General features: G+C 40.6%; 1 protein-coding gene across 1 annotated transcript; it reads right to left on the bottom strand.

Annotated features, from left to right (window-relative positions):
• Positions 1 to 3,245: 3,245 nt before the first annotated feature.
• On the bottom strand, positions 3,246 to 19,658 carry clptm1 (CLPTM1 regulator of GABA type A receptor forward trafficking). Its single transcript, XM_013277332.3, has 14 exons — positions 19,506 to 19,658; positions 14,692 to 14,828; positions 10,746 to 10,869; positions 10,444 to 10,602; positions 10,133 to 10,250; positions 9,952 to 10,037; positions 9,217 to 9,337; positions 8,873 to 9,117; positions 8,283 to 8,376; positions 7,984 to 8,174; positions 7,735 to 7,830; positions 7,383 to 7,518; positions 6,540 to 6,707; positions 3,246 to 4,634 (listed from the first exon to the last, which is right to left on the bottom strand). The coding sequence occupies exons 1-14, from the start codon at positions 19,554 to 19,556 to the stop codon at positions 4,456 to 4,458; spliced, it is 1,905 nt and encodes a 634-aa protein (XP_013132786.1). The 5' UTR covers positions 19,557 to 19,658; the 3' UTR covers positions 3,246 to 4,455.
• Positions 19,659 to 20,327: the final 669 nt, after the last annotated feature.

Raw genomic sequence — 20,327 nt, 5'->3', positions numbered from 1 at the left:
CAACTTTCACGGCCCACAGCTGACACCACCTAAAAAACACAAAACCCATATACCCACCTTAGACAAGGTGCCTTTTGCAACCAGCACCGGCTTGAATATTTGCGTTGGTTTGTGGATGGGGGTTGGCGTCGGGCAGGGGAGGCCAGTAGGTGGCGGTGGTGGTCCAGGTAGTCCAGATAGGGAGGCTGCTACCTGTTTACTTTCTGTGATATATTCTTGAATCAGCTCTGCATGAATGAATACAAACTGATGGAAAATCCAAAGTAAAAGTGCAAATGTTGTAAAAATCTGACACTGGTTTAGGGCAGCAGCTACTCTGTTTCTTTATGTTTTTGGATTAGAAAGCAGAAACACTTCCATTAACATCTTCCAAACCTAATAGTACAACCCCAAATCACAAAAAGTTGGGGCGATAAACTGAAGTTGGAACAGTAAAGTATTTACCACTTTGTAATGTTGCCATTCCTTTTCACAACACTTAAAAGATGTTTAGGGACTGAAGAAAAAGTGATGCAGTGTTTCAGGTGTAGTTTTGTCTCACTCTTTCTGCAAACAAGTCTTAAGGTGGGCAACAGCACGGGGTCTTCGTTGTCGCATTTTACGCTTCGAAACGCGCCACACATTCTCTATTGGAGACAGGTCAGGACTGCAGTCAGGCCAGTCAAGTACCCGTACCCTCTTCCTCCACAGCCAGGACTTTGTAATGTGTGCAGAATGTGGTTTTGCATTGTCTTGTTGAAATATTCATGGGCGTCTCTGGAAAACATGCCTTCTTGAAGGCAGCATATTGTGCTCCAAAATCTCTATGTACTTTTCAGCATTAATGGTACCATTACAGAAGTGCAAGTTACCTTTGCCAAGGGCACTGACAGAACCCCGACATTTGGGACCACACGGCATACATTTCTCCCCCAAAATACTTATTCATCTGACCACAGTACACATTTCTACTGTGTGATGGTCCATCCCAGATGCCTCCGGACCCAGAGAAGTCGACAGCGCTTCTGGACACAACATAGGAGATCGCGGTTGTTCAGCTTAGGCTTGCACCCTTGTCCGTTACGCACTGAAATTCCTCCAGGTACCTTGAACCTTTTAATTATGTTATGCACTGTTGAAGGTGAAATATTCAAATCTCTTCCTATCTTTCTTTGAGGAACATTGTTTTTACACATTTCAATAATTTTCTAACATATTTGTTGGCAAACTGGCGATCCGCAGCCCATCTTTGCTCTTAAAGTACTAGACATTTTTTGGATGCTGCTTTTGTACCAAATCATAATTACAATCACCTGTTGACATCACCTGTTTCAAATCATATCATTATTTAACCAATTTACCTGAGTACTAGCTCTAAATTGCTCCTTTCCCAACCTTTTTTGGAGTACGTTGCAGGTCTGAATGACAGGAAACGATGTCTATTACAAATGAAATGTAGTTGACCAGATAAAACATGAAATATTTTGTGTTCATATTGTCTGCAATGAAATACAAGTCAAAGTAAATTTAAAAATCACTAATTTCTTTTTTATTTGCGTTTTCCATACTGTCCCAACTTCTTCTGATTTGGGTATGTATATTACTGCGATGTATTTAAATACGTGGCCACGGGTCACAAGACACAATGTGTCAGAATCTGAGGGGTTACCACCTAACATGAACAGTTTCCTCTGTTTTGATTTTATCACTGGTGCATGAATCTGTGGCACATTGAGCACTGCACCAATAAAAAGAGAAACAGAGCCCAAGCCTCCTGCCCTGTAGTCAGCCCTTAGTTTAACCAGTGAAAGTGAATCTAGAGCAGTGGTTACCTGCAGGTAAATATACCTGTCTTTGGGTACCAGTGGTTGTGGTCGGTCGTGTCGCCTCAGGAAGATGTCAGCGTTTTTACGCACAAAGATTCAACAGGTTTACAAAAGACAACCACCCGTCAGAGGTACTGTTGACCATGTCCATGTCGATCATGGCTCGCGTCGAGTCTTTGAGACCACCTTAAGGACGTTAAACTCCACCGTCGTGTCCTTGAATCCTTCCTTGAGACCTCGCCAAACCAGATGACTCTGGGTTTTTTTCCCCCCCGTCTCTGTTCAGACCTTCGTCCTGAACTCTGAAACAGCTCCTTAACCCACCGGTTAGACTGCACAGCGGCTCCGAGTGTCTGTCTGAGCCCGGGGAAAGGCGTCAAACCATCCCGAAGCCATGAGTCAAACGAAGTGTGCTCCGCTTTTATGTTTCTGTAGCAGGCTTCGCGCTGATTGGCTGCTGGACAGCGTCGAAATCCCCCTCCGCGCAGAAGGTCACCTCAGACAGGAACCCGCCTTAGGACAGCACGAACCGAGCTTTTTTTAATCAAACCATCGGTGCTTTATTGATTTGCATAATGCATAATAGTGAGGCCAGAAAAGGCACTTTGTCCTTAAAAAAACTTAATTTAGATCAGAAACTCTATAATTAGGCCTAATTTATAATTATACGTTTAACATTTTAAGGTTTCCTCCTCTTGAATCATATTTTTTACTTCCAATCAAAAGTCTTGAGTCATATCTCATTTCTATATGTTCTGCTTTCAAAAAGCCGGACTATCTTACACTTTTTTGTTTTTAAAGGTGTTTAGCAACAGTCCTTTAGGTTTTCTGAACATCTTTCTTGCCAATGTCAAAGTTTTTCTTTGACATTGGCTGCTTTTTCATTCATTTCCAGCCCAGTCCTTGACCTTTACCTGACCAAATCTAGTAAACATAAACTAACTCAAGGATGAACCAGCGCTGTGTCTACACATAACAGCTTAGCAAAGAACCAGTTTCAAATTGTGTCTTTGTGCACGTTGTTACTAGCAGCCTGTCACAAAAACACAATTAGTTTCCTTTCTTTAGCCAAATCGACAAAAAAATGCTAAAGATAACAGTAGAAACAGTAAACAGTGTTTTGCACATAGAAAGCAGGACTCAGAGCTATTAACCGAAAACATGGTATCTCTCAACATGGTGAGGAGAATCCTTACAAATCTGAGGAAACTGGAGAAGTTGAGGAGAAAAGAAAAATGTGTGAAGAAATGAAGGGCAGCTCAAGACTTTTGCACAGTACTCTACATATTTTGTTGGCTTCTTTGTGCTCAACTCCAATCTACGACCTTGAGTTCTGGATGTTATGATGGCTGTTCTTGGACAGCACAGACAAACAGTTACTGGCTGAAAATTGGACCTCAACTCGTAACACAAAGATGAAAGAGTTCAGTAGTGTAGATGCCGTGTTAGCACAATTTGTATTTTCTGTAACATCAATAGAAATTAATGTGCAAAATGAAGTGTCATGCAAAGATATTTAAAAGGTGTCAAAAAAAAAAAATAAAATAAAAAAATAAAAAACTTTGCATAGACATTTTAAATCACACTTAGTTTTACTATAAACATGAATCCTTGAAAATATATGTACCAACATGGAACCCCTCATCTTTTCATGATTTACAGCACTCAAAATGAAAAAAAGAAGGAAAAAAAAAAGAGAGAGACTGTAACTCTTCCAGCATACGCCTGACTCTGTTGTGTCCGTCAAAAGTGATTTTGGAGCGTGAAGATGAAACCATCCGAAAAGTCAGATGACCAGCTGAGGAGGGGCGGGGTGGGTAATAAAAATGAGACTTGCAAATTACTAAATTGCTAAACAGTTTGACATCGGTATTATTAACATGAGGCTGTACAGTTTGAGGACATACAAAAGAATGCATCAGTGACTGAAAAACAAAAATTAAGTCATTGACAATATTAATATATTTATATTAATACCAACAAGGCTGTTATTTTTATGTTCAAGTTTAGAACATTAACCATTTGTTTAAAATTCAGGGTAGTAGTCATTATCTCGTGGGTAACGTCCTGCACGGTCATCCAGTCACCACCTCGCTTCTTCACCAACCTCCATGGTGGCTCAGGATCTTTCCAGTTTCCTGTACTACTCACCCGTTTCCGGCCAAGCCGAAACAGAGTGCTCACATGGAATGAAAAGGAATCTACACAAAGAACAAAAGCTGCACTTGGCCTCTTTTTCCTCTGTATAAAAATAATAAAATTAGCATAACTGCGACCTGTTCCCCTCCCAACATCTACTTCCAGACACCGTTACCCTCTGAAGTGAGGGGAAAAAAAAAAAAAAAAAAAAAAAATCATACAGAATACAGTACATCACGTTTTGTTTTACTTCACTTGAACTGCAAAACGGAGGGCAGGGATGGGTGGGAGCAGAAATAAGAATTTACCAAGTCTACACTGAATATGACTCTCTGTGCATCCACAAAGAAACCAGAGGAAACAGCTGAACTGCATTTTTTTTTTGTTTTTTTCTGTTTTGGTAGCGGCATCCATGATAGCTAAACAACAACTCCACTCCATGCCCACTTTCCACAAGTCCTCTTCACTCCAGCAGTGAGAGCCAGGGAGGAAGATCAGGGTGGGATCTCACTTAATCATTCTTCTTCTCCCCCTCTGGTTTGTCTGTGATTGCAGCGGAAGCGGCATCTGGCGCAGGGGCTGCTGTGTTGTTCTGGGCGTGGTCTACTCCGCTGGTACCGAACTCGTTGACCCTGTTGGGATCGACTCGATAGATCCAGCGTTGGTAAAGGTAGATGAAGAACACCACATCTGCAGGAGAGGACACAGTTTGGTCCAGTGAGAAACGAGCCCCAATCAGACTTTTTTAGCGCTAAGTAAATAAAACCGAATTGAGACCAATAGGTCACTTAAGTATCAAAAACGAGTGAAGCACTGACATCATCTCCCATCAACGCTGAACACGCTATGACGGCAAAAACTGCACTGCAAGCAGAGAGATGAGAACGTATTCACGTACAGTAGAGGACCAGTCAGACCGTCACTTATAAAGAAACAAATATGCTCACAATGCAGTGCAAACTCATCTGTCTTTGTTTGTTTTAAATGCAAGATTTGCTTGTCACCTGATTTGGTTACTACATGCTTGTAAACCGACAGTTGCACAACATCCTGCACATGTATACAGACCAGTATTACCACAGCCTGTTATTTTAAAGTGAGAAATCTTAAGTACAAGCGTCCCTTGTGGCCGATTACTGCTTAGTTTTCTCTTCTTCTCACAAGCGAGAACGTTTAGTTTCATTTTGTTGTAATTGATATAAAGATAACCTAAGCCTTCTTGCATACAGAATTCCCCTTGCTGGAAAGTCCAAATGCAACGTTCAATAGTTATTCCAGTAGATAGCAAAGTTAGACAGTGGGTTTAGTATAAACCACACCTGTCCTCCTAGTTTAAGTGAATATATGAATTCACCAACACTCAGTGTAGAATATATTTGACACATCTTTCCACTCCACCCGTTTTCTTCCTCTTATCCATATCAGGGTTGTGTGGGAGCTGGAGCCCATCCCAGAGGCAGAGTACACCCTGGACAGATCTCCAGTCTGTCACAGGGCTAACACACTGAAACTAACAACCATTCACACTCACATACACAGCCAGGGAAATTTATAATAACAAATTAACCTAACCCCACTAATTTTCTCTTTCCAATTATTTCACAAATCAAATGACAAAATGTTTAAGAGCTGGCTGCACGAGCTGATGAATGACATCTTTGCTGTTTCAAAGAGACGTGACAGGTCTCCATGATCGGCTTAGCAGCAACATCAGTGTCCTCAGTGCAGTGTAACGGAGTGAATATCAACCAAATCATTACTCCCAGTTTGGTTGTTACTGACTTGTCTTTTTGCTGATGTGAGCGCTGCTCTAAACCACTTTTTCGTGTCCAACTTAAAGTTAGGGAGTTAGCACAGACAGCAAAAGAAAATTCACATTCGTGTCGCCCACCTAACATCTAATTGACTGGCTGGCCACACAGTGTAGGTGGTAGCTGTTTAATTTGTGAAGCAGGGGGTTTTATTTAAAGGCTTCCTAACTGCAAAGTGTGTAGGTTTCAGTTTGCACAGCAGGGCTCAGTCCTTCATCACCAAACTGTATGAACTAACATGAACTGTGCAGCAGGAGAAGTACTACAATTTAGTTGTTGTTTTTTTTGTGTCAAATAAATATTTCAGTGACCTTTGTGGATGATGATTAATGATCACACCAAGTTCAAAACTGTGAGATCTAGTGAGTTAACACTAGGTGGAGTTAGAGGATTATGAAAACCAACAGCTGTCATAGATCCAGGAATGACAGTTAAAAAAAGAAGAAGAAAAAAAAGAAACAATCCTCCAGTATGAGACAGTGATTCTACATTTTCTCTTTGATCAACATGCTCCAGATAAAAGAGAAATCAGAAGGAGGACGGCATTTTGTTTAAACACAAAACCACCCACATTAACTGGAAACCATTCTAGAGAATGAGGCAAATCTTAAACCACCTCCAACAAAACACTCATCTTAAAGCTACAAACTCAAAGCTGCACTGGCTGAGGAAGCAAAATGATGTTTTAGGCGATTAGCTTTCTCTGATCCTGGTATATTTAAAAAAAAAAAAAAAAAAAAAAAAAAATATCAACATATTAATGCATAACTGAAAGAAAACTCACCATCTCTGAGGCATCCTATCCTGTACATCATTGGCATCTTGATGACGAAGGCAAAAAGGTCATCAATAAAGGTATTGAGAGCCTTGTAGGTGAGCATCCTCCATGGGAGGTGAGCTACAGACTTCATTTTATAGTTGATGAAAAGCTGTGGCGTCATTGTAATAAAACCTACAAAGACAGAAAAAGGAGGTTAGATAATACTAACAATTCCTATATCACAGGCAGTAATTTAACCAGCAGGAACCACGAGTGAGTGTGCCAGGTGAAGTTTATTAATACACAACACATTAGCTGAGGCTACTGGGAATTGAATGCGTAACCATGATGCAAGTATGAAAACATTAGCTGGGAGTCCGGCAGCTCTGAGGCGAGGCAATCGAGAGCGACCAAAAATAAATCAGCCTCATCTCTGGGCTTTAAAATAGATTAACATAAACAAACAGGAAAAAAACCTGCTGGATGACAGAGTAAAAATCAACCCCATAGAAAGAAAAGAGGAAACATAAACGGTTCCAGGAGGAGCACGCAATTCATCTAATACTTTATGCCAGGCATCTCTAAAATGTTTATGCTAAAAACTCAGGAAACTGTTTTGGTTTTTATGAACTTTATCTGAGAACTTTGTCTCTGTAGTTCTGTATTTTCTATTCATTTCATCCTTTTAAGATAACCTTTAAAAGATTACATCTAAAACCAAACTTTCAAGGAACACTTCAGTATTCTTCATTTTAGTAAATGGCCATTCTTCATAGTTAGTAAATCCAGCACAGTTTAAATTCCTTCAGCCTGTGGATTAAGTCTTAAGACGTCAGAGTAGTATAAAACTGCTTCAGATAAACTTACCAAAGGTTAACAAGAAGCCATAGAGCATGCTGAGTACCCATGAGTACCAGCCTTTGTGCTCTACGTACAATAAACTGTAGACCGCATAGCAGCCAAACAGAGGGTAGAGCAGCCATGACAAGTACTTGAAGGCCATCTGTTCATGAGATGAGAGAAAAGAAGATGTCACTCATCTTTTTATCAGAAATATCCAAACAACTTGCAGAGAAATACATATTTAGAGAAACTTCCTTCAGATAAACATTTAAACAGACTAATTTAATCATGTTTCATCCGTTCTGAAGACACAATCATGTGAATGCATTTGTTACATCCACCCTCTCTGAATGTGACTGGTGTTGGTTTCACTTACATCATCATAGATTTTGGTTGAAGACTCCACATACGTCGACTTATCTTTGAATACCAATCTTGGGAACACTCCTGCGAATTTGTTCTCTCTGTCCAACTAGAGAAAAACAACAACAGTTAAGAATCTCGTGGAAACGGCACTCAATGAATAAACAGTTTAGCATCTGCAAAAGGTCAGGAAGAGCCTGTTCGAGAGTTTAATTAAATGCTGCTCATCCTGCATGAAAAAAACAAATGTTTTTCAACTTACTTTGACGTCCATGACCTTGGTGATTTTCCACAGGTCAATGAGAAGGCCAATGAAGACGCTGACCTGCACCACAAAGTTGGTTTCGTTGTCCAGAATGTACAGCAGCACCACTAGAGACTGAAATACTCCAAATATGATGGAGCGCACAGATAAACCTTCTAGAGACTGTCTGCTGTTCCAAAACTGGATATCTGAGGAGGAGAAGACGGAGCTGAGGTGAAACTTGGGCAGACGCACACTGTTCAAACTATTCTCCTCCTGTTATGTGAAGTCCTGAGTACAGACTGCTGCGATCTTACCATTCTTGAAGGCGAGAAACTCAAAGATGCTGTGCACAATGGAGACAACGATGGTGAGTCCCAGCAGGTATGGATTGGTTTCCAGGAGGGCCACCTTCACAAAGAGTTTATTGTTAAACTCAGCTTGCTTATAAAACAATGAATCTTCTATATGTTCAGTTGCTACAGAAGTTAATCACCCTAGAAACAGCCCACATGCTAGCTTTGTAAATAACTAAAGTGCACCTGTCCAAGTATTTGGGATTGGGACTACGAGTATTTTGCTTTAATACAGTGTCAACTGAAAATTAGAGTAGCCTGTATTTGGACACCAAGATAACAAAGTCCCACATAACACCCGAAGAGCAGAGGTCACTGAATTGTGAAGTGCCAGTTTCCACTCGTCACGTGTCTCGCATTTTGTTTTCAAGTAAAAGGTAATCTGCTAGAAAGCATTTGAAATCCTCTCCACCTGCCACATACCAACTCAAGTATACTTTCTTTTAAATATATGTGAAATACGATCACAGCATCTAAATGAGCACCAATATTAAATTCAAACTTGCAGGAGGAAAACTTTAGTTTCGTCTCAGTAACCTTTGACTGCCTACCTTGACTGAGTCTTGGTCTTCATCGGATTGCTCGTAGGTGTCCTCAGGAAGGAAATTCCAGGGTGAGCGAGCGTTCTGGGCTGCATACAGCTGCCAGCGCCACAAGGACAGCGGGCAGTAACTGAGGCGGAGCGGGAGGCTTTTTAGGGTCTCGTTGATGGGATAGTAGTCCTTCTGAAGGTTCCAGTAGTCATTGAAGTATACAATGGGATAGTAATCGCCACTGACTGCATCAAACTTAACATCTAGTATAAGGTAGGGTAGAAGAGCAGCAATGTCAGATAAACCAGAGCTTTAAATAAACTATGGATAAATAACCGTCACATTATACTTCTGATACTTACACTGGTCTAGAGGAGGTGGAACAGAGCCCTTCACCCAGGCTGTGTGGTCATCCACCATATTGATAGTGAGGTTGGGGTGCCAATGTGAGATAATCTCCACTGGACCGTGGCTCTCTGCTCGCTGTGAGAAAACAGCCAACGTTTGAGTGCAAACATAAATATATCAATGTGGTAACTGCAAACTGATCATCACACAGCTGCTACATTTCTTACTAGTACAAATAAAAGCAAAGTCACTTTGGGCTCAACTGCACTGTAAATTATCTACATCTATTCACAATAAGCCCTGTCCAACAGCAAAGCACTTTACCTCAAAAGAAAAGGACTCTGGGTTGGTTTACATTACTTTTAAATGCGCTTTATAAATAAAAGTGACTTGATCAACCAACCAAATAAAGATATACATAAAGAAAGGTAAAACCATTGACTGTGTACATTTGGTTTGGTTGTCAGTTTTCAAAGTTCTTCTGTTCAGACGTCTGTCAAGGGCAATCATTTACAGACTGTGAGGGAGCCAATAAATGGTTCTCACTTTCCAAAGTCTTTAATCTTAGTCTGTTTTTCCTCTGCTGCGAAATGTGAAGGCAACTACCTCAAATACATTAACTGGAAATTGAAAATACCCTAGAAATTACTTCACATACTTGCAATATGTGAAGTATGCATTAGGAATTAAAGTAATGAAGCTCTCTGAGTTGAACTCAGTTGCGTTTTAGGATAAATAATAATCTTAACCTTGATCATCTCGGGGTCTGCTTCTGTCTCTCCTGTGAGCAGATTCTTGGTCTTCAGAAACTTTCTTCGCTTATATTTATTCAGCACTGAAAGAGTTCAAAAGAAAAGTTTAGCACTTTAAACAAACATTACAATAACAGGATATTATGTTAAAGCGAGTGTGCTTTTCACAGGTGCTTACTTCTGGTTGCGTGAACTGTTGCCAATCTGCGATACTGCCCCTTTCGTTTGGGGTCTGGGTGGAATCCACTTTTAGTGAAGTAGATGTGTATGTAAAGTGAGCCGTTCTGCTGTATTTTCTACAATCAGACAGAAGGGGGGGGGGAATCAGACAAAAATAAACAACTTTATGCAATATGCAAACTTCACTATAAACTGGTATTTCCTGTCCTTCATCAACATCCATCACATTTCCTAAACTAACACCTGTTCTTTCTCACCGTCCAACTACTGTCTGTCACCCTCCCCCAATTCATCCATAGTAATCCTTACTTCTGGGATATCCATCTCCTTATAGTGCTGGTAGCAGCCATCACCATCTTCCCCTGTGGTCCAATCTCCATAGACCAGATCCCTGTGGAACCAGAACAGGGCATCTGTGTTGTTGAAGTCAGAGAAGACCTCCTCCTGGGACACGTACACGTACAGATCCTGCAGAAAGAGAGAGATAATAAAGGTGTTTATCATATTGAAACAGTTAGAAACAGTCAGAAAACTGGTTTGCTGTGTGGTAAATAAACGATAATGCAGCTGACGAGGTAGCTAAAGGAAAGGAAAAGGGGACAGTGTAATACCATGAGGGTGTCTTTAGGGAAGAGGTTCCTGCTGGGTACCCTGGGGGCACCGGCTGGTGTGCTGGGGTCAGGAGTGGATGGCCCTCGGCGGAACCAGCTACTGATCGCCCAGATTATGAAGATTCTGGTGAAACAAATGGAATCACAGTCAGAGGAAAACAAGGTTTAACTAACAAGGAATTAAAAGAAAATAAGTGAAAAACAAAAAGAACAAAAACATAAAAGGGGAGAAGAGAAGTGGGAAATGAATCGAGTCACTAACACTTTAAAAAACTGTTCAGATTCTTAGACAAGGTTATTTATTTGGACCATCTCTAAATAAAGAGCTGCTGCAGGCGAGTTAAACTGCAAGAAAGCTAATCAGATTAAAGTTTAACCAGTCTAACTGCATTACATTTCAAAGAAACTGTTTTCCTGCCTCATACAAGGGTGATGGGTCAAACTAGAATAATCTACAAAGACAAAAGAAGAAAGAAAATACTGCAGAATATTTCAACAAATAATTTTTCATTTGTATCCACCCTAACTTTGTGTTTGTGATTTTAAGTGAATATTCACAGCACCTCTTTCCTTTGTGTTGTTCTAACTAACAGAAATAATTGATTTTGTGTCTGATATTTTAATGCAGATCTCTTTGTGACATAATGTGAAAACACTCTGTCCTTACTCAATGTTACTTAGTCTGTGTGGCTGAGGAGGAAGTGTGTCAATTATTGACTGGACCCAGTATGCCAAACCTCCCTTAGACTCTGCTTACACAGATTATACCCAAACACATTTGACCCCTGTGACCAGTGCATCTGACTACTGTGATTACTTCTTGCCGTACTGGGGCACAGTAGAACACATACATCATGATCGCCAACCACACCCGAGGACAACTGCCGCCATTGATTTTGCAGTGTTAAGTATTTAAGGCGTGTGAGAGGACACTGCGTTTTCCCTTACGGAAAATGCCCCAATCAAGCCACAAATAAATAAAATTACAAATTTCTTGGTTGAGACAAAGTTTGAGAGCAGGCCAGCAGGGGAGTAGCACACAGCTGCCCATAAAAACCCCTTTAAGAGTCCATGTACTAGTGACATACAACACACCATACAGTGGTGGTGGTGGAGGGTCAATTTACTATATGTGACAGATGTGACCATTTTCATTTTTTCCTTGACCCACCATATACTAAAATGCACTTACAGAGAAAAGTGAAATCATTATTTTTGCTGAAGTAGAGCAAATGGGTTGTTTTTATTGCACTTGCGATCTTACAACCACTGGAAACAGCAACATAAATTAAGAAACCTTATATACCTTCATAGCACTCGTGTTTCCAAATCATGATCCTGAAATGTGTTCAAATATTCAATGCCAAAGATTTTAACTGAAGGGTTTTAACTGATTAATGCAATATAATCTTCTTAATCTCATAAATGGGCCTCTTCTTCTGCTTGAGCAGTTGCCAAAGGTAGGAAAAGCAGCCAAAGCCTGTTATTCAAACAAGGTGCCAAAAAAGTACTACTCTGGTCCAGCTCTTTTTTTTTTCTTTTTTAAATGAGCACTAACCCTAATGTACCGTACATTTTTATTATACAGGAACATTTCAAAAAATGTAAAACTGCTAAAGAGTGTAAAACGATACTGAAATCAAAGCTGAGATCCTCCACAGCTGGGTAATGGCCCTCAGACAGCCACAACCATTTATGCTAGCCATTACAGCACAGGTACCCACCATAAAAAGCACCTTGAGACAACTGTTGTTGTGAATTGGCTTTATGTAAATCAAACTGAACTGATATTCCTACAAAGCTCTCACACTCAGAGTAAGTCAACTATTAATTTGACTATAGAAGAAAGAAAAAAAAAAAAATGCTGCACACTTCATAACATGTACTAAGTTTTAGTGATCATGCATATATGGATTTTACCTCATTTACGAACTTTGGACCAAAAAGTCATAAAAAAAAATAAAAATAAAATCATGCAGTCAGGAGGAAACTTACTGAAAAGCCTGCTGCAAAATTTCCGACTGTTACAAAGGTCACTGTGAGAGATTAGTCAATTATACTGTCATAAAATTGTTAAGGAAGTCAACACGTTGCTCCTCGATCCATCATGCATCTTTCACAATGTGCATGATGTAACTGCAAAGGAGGTAGTAATTTCTAGGGAAAGAAATAAAACTGGCAGTGCCAACCAAAGCAGTATGGACAGCCTATTTTGTGTTACTCCACCTCACCTAGCTACTAGGGGTGCAACAATACTCGTATCGATATTGAACCGTTCGATACAGTGCTTTCGGTTCGGTACGCATATGTATCGAACAATACAAAATGTTTAATTTATTTTGTCAACTTTTCTTCTGACGACGCTGTCTGTGTTGAGCGCTCAGTGGATGTGCGTTCGACTACTCCGCCTAGGCTGCACTGTCAAGTGCAGATCCACTGAGCGCAGCACAAGCTAGCAAGACAGAAGCTAAGCTCGTTGCAACATGGCAATTGAGCCTCCCCCACCCTCATTCAGATCTGGCGTTTGGAACTATCTTGGTTTTCATGTGAAGCATGACCCTGATGGTAAGCGCGTCATGGACAAAAGTAAAACAGTATGTCGGATGTGCCACGCAATGCTCAATTGGTGGGAACTAGTGTGTTAGCGCAGTTAAGCTTGTTAACGTGTTGACGCCGTCCAGCCCCACGCACGGGGCGATCCGTGGTAACTCGTTAACGGAGATTTGCCGCGTTATGGCGTTAATGTCATTTTAACGAGATCAACGCTGACAGCACTAGTGGGAACACAACGAATATGACTGCACATTTACGCCGACATCATCCTAGTGCAAAGACAAGTGGAAGCAGACAAAAACAACAAGCACGCATGCTACAAACTTTACCCGTGTCAGTTAGACAGCGGTCAGCACATGATTCTCCTTATGGGGACCTGATATGTTTAATATGCTGCTGAGAATATACCCCAGAAGAAGCGTATAGTATAGCTTTTATTTTGGAAAGAGCCATTTCTCTGTAATAAACTCTTTTCCAAAGATGAGTGATTTCTCAATCAGATAGATTTATTTTTTTAATTATTTTGTTGTTTCAGCAACATTAAATTTAAAAACTGTACTTTTGAGTTAAAATATATATTTATAATTTTAATAAATGACAAATTAAAAAGGCATGAACATTTTTTTGTATCGAAAAAATATCGAACCGTGACACCAAAGTATCGAACCGAACCGTGAATTTTGTGTATCGTTGCACCCCTACTAGCTACAGCAGCAACATCAGTGGTAGCAGGTAACTAACTAAACAGCTTGTGCCCTGTGCTCATAGTGGCAGAAGATTTTAACATGGGAGTCTGGCATTAGGGCAAGGTCTATACTTTACGTGTCCGCTATAGGTTCGCTTGTGTACCAATGACAAATTTTGTCAGCTCAAAATTCTGTGCGGACGTCCCCATGCACGCCTGTTTTTTTTGGATACACATGCTCCCCATGTGACAGACTTTAAGTGGACATCAAAGACGGATAACAGGAATGACTACTCGGACGTCACGTCTCCATCTGTCCGTGACCATATCCACAACAGAGTATAATCTAGTTTTTAGTGGCCTTGAATAAAGTTCAATTCCTGGTTTGAATTATTGTTTCAGTCCCGCTGTGTGTGAGACAGTATTTGGAACGACACAATGATCCATCACTGGTTTCCTCTTAATTATTTATGCTGCACACACAAAAAAAAAAAACCCACAATGAAACTAAACAATGTAGACCGCAAACTTTACAGTTAAATCCAGCAGCAGCTCACACTTTTGTTATTACCTTACCATTTACATTCACTCTGACACCACTGTGGCATAACACATTTGGTTGGTCATTAAACTCACAGCATCAGAGCGCATGCTTATCTGTGGGCTGGCTTTGTGCTGGTAAACAGAAGAAAAAATGCAATAACTCACCTGAAGAGAACTCCTTTAATGACCTGCCATGCATTAGGAGGTTGCTGTTGCTGCTGTTGCTGTTGAGGGTCCTGTGCATTTCCAGCTGTCTGCACAGTCTGGCCATCTGTTGTTGCAGCAGTCCCATTGCTGCTCACCTGAAATAAAACATATGCACAGGGTCAAAGAAAGTCACAAAGATGACGCAGCAACGGCACAATGTAAGAAAGAATGTTAAAAATAAAGAGCTTCATTGGCAGTAAAAATATCCAGAGAAGCCAATGTACTTTCCTAAAAGCCTAAAGTGGTGATATGATTTATTCAAGAATTCTTCCTCAATCTGCAGCCAAAACAAAGAACATACAGTACGATGTAGTGCAGCTGTAAAGACTAAAAGGTGCAGTTAAGGTGACAAACCGCAGTTCTTCTGGGTCTTTTACTACATGGCCTTAAGAGTAAACTACACCTCGACCTTTGCATTTTAACTTTTTAAATAAGAACGGCAGATTTGTCGCTCGCTGATGTACTTAAATCTTAATAGCAAGTAACAAACATGAAAGACCTGAAAACAAACAGCTGTTTAAGCAAAGGATCCCCAGTTTGATACTGGGAGGAGAAAATTCCCTTTGGGCTTGGGTTAGGAAAGCCTTTGGCATTTAAAAAAAAATAAAAAAATAAAAATCAAACATGCAGAGATACTCCCTGTGATGACCCCCGTGTGAATAACAGAGCAGCTATAAGTAGCTACATAACAAACAAAACCTCTGCTACAAAATAAACATCACTTCAAAAACAAACAAACAAAAAAAAAAAACAACTAATATTGACACATCCCTATTTACCTATTGTGACCTGTTGACCTAACAGAGCAGGAGAGTCAAACTCATTTTAGCTTATGAGCCACACACAGCCCAATCTGATCTCAAGTGGGTCAGATCAGTATTACTTATATGGGAAAAAACAAACACCCCTCTAAATTTCTCTCTTTTAATAAAGAGTCTTAAAACATTCCCATTTTTATATTTAATGAACCACCATTTACAAAATCCTATGGCACACCTGATTTTGCATGAAGACAAACCATTTTGGGAACCCCTAGTTTCAAAACCTCTCATAACAGTGTCAGCATGATTATGCAACTTCCCTTGGTTTCAGTGAAATCTGTCATACATTTGCCCTTTAATTCAATTTTTTCCCAAGTTTCTCCATGTCCATGTAACCCCCACCACCCCTGTGGCAAGGCCACCCTCAATTCAAGTGACACAATAGACAAGCACATGGCAAGTCATGAGACTCATTCACTATCTAAACATCTAATCTCCCCTGTTGTCACCAACCAGCAGTCAGCCAGCAGAAACAAAACATGACTTGAGGCAAAAAAAAATGTTTTATGTTTAAACAGATTACCATCAGTTTTGGCTCGGAATTTGCAAACAGAAAATTTTTAAAGTTTTTGTTAAAACACTGACCTAACGACATCATAATCAGACCGTTTCAAGGACACGGATTGGCTCAAAATAGGTCCTTTCATCCTCAGTGCCCAGTACTTTTCCTGCTGCGTTAAAATAGAAACAATTCGCTAAACAGACAAGGATCTTAGAGTCCTGATGGGATCAACATAATAACCATTACACAGATAGATCACCCGATAACCTGTTTTTATTGTTGAGCCTCTCTCTTCCAGCTTAGGATAATCATTTACAATTTACACCCTCTGAAACAAAGATTAACAATTAACCACCTATTCTGGGTTCACAGTAGATCCTTCATTTATCACCGAGTCTAACATTAAGCACTCACATAAGTCAACTGTTCACAGGCTCTGGTAATGTGTCTCTAACATGGTGACATTATCTCCTACATGCCAGCTCAAACAATGCAGTATATCAGTATTAGGACAATAACACACTCTGTACATCACCACAGTGGTTTTTATATCAAACAATCAACATGTGATTAAAGGGCAGACTTTAGTGCCTTAATTCAAGGGGTTTCACAAAGATACCATGCTAACTATTTCGGTAATACAGCCATTTTTATACATAGTTCCCCAGAGGCTCAGAGCCTCAACGTAAGTGGACAGTTGACTGATAAGCAGCTGCACCAGATGAGGCCTGTTCCCTCATTTATTCTGTGATAAAGTCAGCAGATAAAGGACGTGGGGTTGATATACAAGTGTTGAACTTGTATATAGTAGCTGCATACTAGAACTCTCAATGCAGATGCATGTAAAGGAGGACAAGGTGAAAAATGACACATGTATAAATAACTAACTTTAAAAAAAAAAAAATACACACACACACACACACACACACACACACACACACACACACACACACACACACACACACGCAAGCCTATGGCAAAACTCTCCCTGCACTGAAATCTGGGATGGTACAACAGGATGTGCTCAAAGTTTTTGTTTTTCTTTTGACCACCTTGGCCTGTGATAGATTTCATCAATCACTGCTGCCTAACGTCCCTAATGTTTAGGTATGTAGTACTTGTCAAAGCAGCACACACAAATACCGAATCCAAGGTTACCAGAGAGTCAAACCGAGAGCATCACTCTGACACTTCACTCTTCTCTTCCCTCCTCCAACCCCCAAACAGTATACCCTGCTTCCACCTCTTCCCCAGGTAATTGCTGTAACCGTACCCAGCCCTCCATATCGTATAAATCTAATGGTACTTCCTCAAACCACTTTCCAGATTTTTATGGTCCAAACCCATGGTCAACTATCTAAGGGGCTACTGGGCTGACTAGCCTGGAGCTAAACAACAAGCTGGCATACAGAAACCTTCTCTGGATTGGACCAGAGGTTGGTTGGTTGGTTGGTTGGCTGGCCCCCCCGGTGCACATCAACAGTTCTCAATCGGGTCACTGGTTGACGTTCCTCTCATCACTTTTTCTATGTACTAACAACTGCATACAGCTAGCACCCTACAGAGATGCTCCCAGACATCTGCCCCCATCAAAGTCACTCAGATCCTCACACTTTTTATTCCTTCTTTCAACAAACTTATTTTAGGAGCTCACTGTTCACTCACTGACAAGATAATCAGTGTTATTAACGCATCAGTAATCCCCCCCCCCTCCATTACAAGTAATTCAATCAACAGATTCACCTAGTAGTGGACCTCAAGAGGCCCATTAGGGCTCACTCTTCACTGTGTGAATGTGTGCGTGAATGGGTGAATGACTGGATATGTAAAGCGCTTTGGGGTCCTTAGGGACCATAAAGGCGCTATATAAATACAGGCCATTTACCATTTACCACTCTAAAAACACCAGCACATTTATCCTGACAGAGCAATTTTATTACAGAAGAAACACTTGGTGCATGCGTTACCCTTGCCCTAGTTTCTGACATATGTGTATTCACATTGAATTTGAAGCACAGAGGAAAGCTTTTTTTTTCTCTCTTTGACAGAAAACATGTAGCAAAATACAGATACACAGTAATTTTTATTTGGAATCAGGCGGCATGGTAGTACAGTGGTTAGCACTGTGGCGTAACAGGAAGATGCACCTTGGCCACCTGGGGTCTCTCTGTGTTGAGTTTGCATTGCCTGTGGTTAAATTAATTGGTGATTCTTTGCAATAGGCATGTGTGGTTCTATGTCTCTCTGTGTTAGCCTTACAATACACTGTCGATCTGCCTGTCACCCTGTGACTGATTGGAGCAGGTCATCTGGAGCTGGTGGTTTGATCCCTGGCTGCTCCACTCCGCGTTCAAAGGTATCTTTGGGCAAGATACTGAACCCTGAGTTACTGACAATGCATTCATCAAGGAGAGTAGAATATAAGAACTATAGCTATATAAGAACCAGTACATTTCCCATTTTACCCCCAGTGCTAAAATGGGTAAAATCTCAGCTATGTAACTGTACTCCATAGACAATACATTAGTTGCTATCAATACTTTAGATTTAATCATAAAAAGCCAATCATTGACTGTGTCAGTCTTCAATACAGAATGGATACGCATTTACAATCTTTACAGTCATGCTCGTGTATTCAGTATTTGTGTCACTACACATTTTTGAGGATTGAGCAAACGGAAGAGTAATGTTTAGCCATCTAAAAAGAGCGATGATTCACAATGACCTCTAGCAGCTTGTGATAAGCATTTGCGACTCTGGAAAATAACTGCTAGCTACTGCCCTCATTAAGACTCCAGTGCTAACAAGACAATTTTAGGAGCATTTTTCATGGTTGGCTAAATTTGACGACGGCTACACCTGATTCATTCACTCTGTCCGTGTTAACAAGCTCTCAGGTGAACAGGATGTTTATATATATTTTTTTTCTTTTTTTCTTTAGGGGATTTCGAAAATGCACCTCGAGTCAAAAGTTTTCTTTAAATATCCAAGTAGACAGTAGCTGGAAGGATTTAGCATGAGGTGAGAAATATGCGAGAGGTGCTTGAGACTGGCCTTGTTAGGCAAGACAAGCTGCGTTGTTCAGGTTCAGGCCTTGTGATAAGCTAACTGACACACGCCAGCACTCACTCGGCTCACATCAGCACACCGGCAGTCGGTTAATTACCGAGTCCGTTGGAGGTTACCGTGTGATTTCAAGTGAGATTTCAACTTCAACATCGGCCTTCTCGCCGCTTACCGTCGGGATTTCTCTACATATCGTTAGCTGCAGGAGGGGGGTCGTTTTAAAACCACCCGGCACTGACAACGTCACTGTGGCTCGTGTATCGACTGTGATCACGTTTAAATGTCAGCGCCACCCCACAGGCGAGCTTCACACAAACCAACAAACTCCTTCTGCCTCGCGCGTTAAAAGTGAAAAAGCCAATAACGGTGTCATTCATTTTTACCTCGCCGTTGCTCACGGTAGCTTTAGTTGCTCCGCTCTCCTGCGTCGCCATCTTTCTTCGTCTCTACAAGCGCACCACACTGCTGGCTGGGAAACTGCGCGTAATCTCGCGAGAAGACTGTAGTTACGTCTTCAGAGAAGTGATCGAAAATGCGGTGAATAAAAAGTCAGGTGATCTTTTTTTCTTTTTTTGGGCAGGGCCGGCGAAACCCCGTGACACACTTCGTCAAGAATCTTCGATCATGTAAAAATAAAAAAAATAAATTACATATCTATCTATCTATCTATCTATCTATAATTATTTTATCACCTAATGAATGCCTTAGTAGATTTTTTTTTTATGGTAGTTATATGGAAGTTTATTTCCGAAAGGGGGGGGGGGATAAAGACTTGCTATCAACAAGGCTAAATTTCGGGTTATTATCACAAAGTTTGGACTGCTGAGAAAATAACTCCAATTAAGAAAATAGAAAATAGTGAAAATAAACATTTTTTAGAAAAGGAGTTTAAATTTTGAATTGCTAATCAGCAAAAAGTACACCAAAATAAAACCTTGCTTCTCATCATTGGCGTTATCTTTCTACTCATCCATAGTTCTCACAGGTGTTGCATATAACCCCTCTCATTGGGTCATAGCCATTAATTACATGCTGTCAGTCCTTGTCCATGTATGCCTTATTATAGCTTCTCAGTCCACTCGTCATACTGTTAAGCTGGGGGATTTCCAAGTCAGTATGGCTTTATTTATGTATCTCTTGCTTAAAGTGAGTTTGGGTAGCATGGGAGTTTAGCCCAAAGATCCTTAGCAGAGCTGGGACTTGAA

Source organism: Oreochromis niloticus, linkage group LG14, assembly GCF_001858045.2.
Source record: "Oreochromis niloticus isolate F11D_XX linkage group LG14, O_niloticus_UMD_NMBU, whole genome shotgun sequence".
Classification (NCBI taxonomy): Eukaryota; Metazoa; Chordata; class Actinopteri; order Cichliformes; family Cichlidae; genus Oreochromis; species Oreochromis niloticus.
Note: the sequence above shows the minus strand (reverse complement) of the source record. Positions and strands in the feature narration are given on the sequence as shown.

Bases quoted from the DNA above. Each gene is read 5' to 3' on its own strand.
- clptm1 (XM_013277332.3), bottom strand. From the start codon at position 19,556: ATGGCGACGCAGGAGAGCGGAGCAACTAAAGCTACCGTGAGCAACGGC. The intron at 10,038-10,132 runs GTAAGCACCTGT...GAACTCTTTCAG, and splicing joins AACAGTTCACGCAACCAGAA to TGCTGAATAAATATAAGCGA. The intron at 7,831-7,983 runs GTAAGTTGAAAA...GTTTTTCTCTAG, and splicing joins CCAAGGTCATGGACGTCAAA to TTGGACAGAGAGAACAAATT.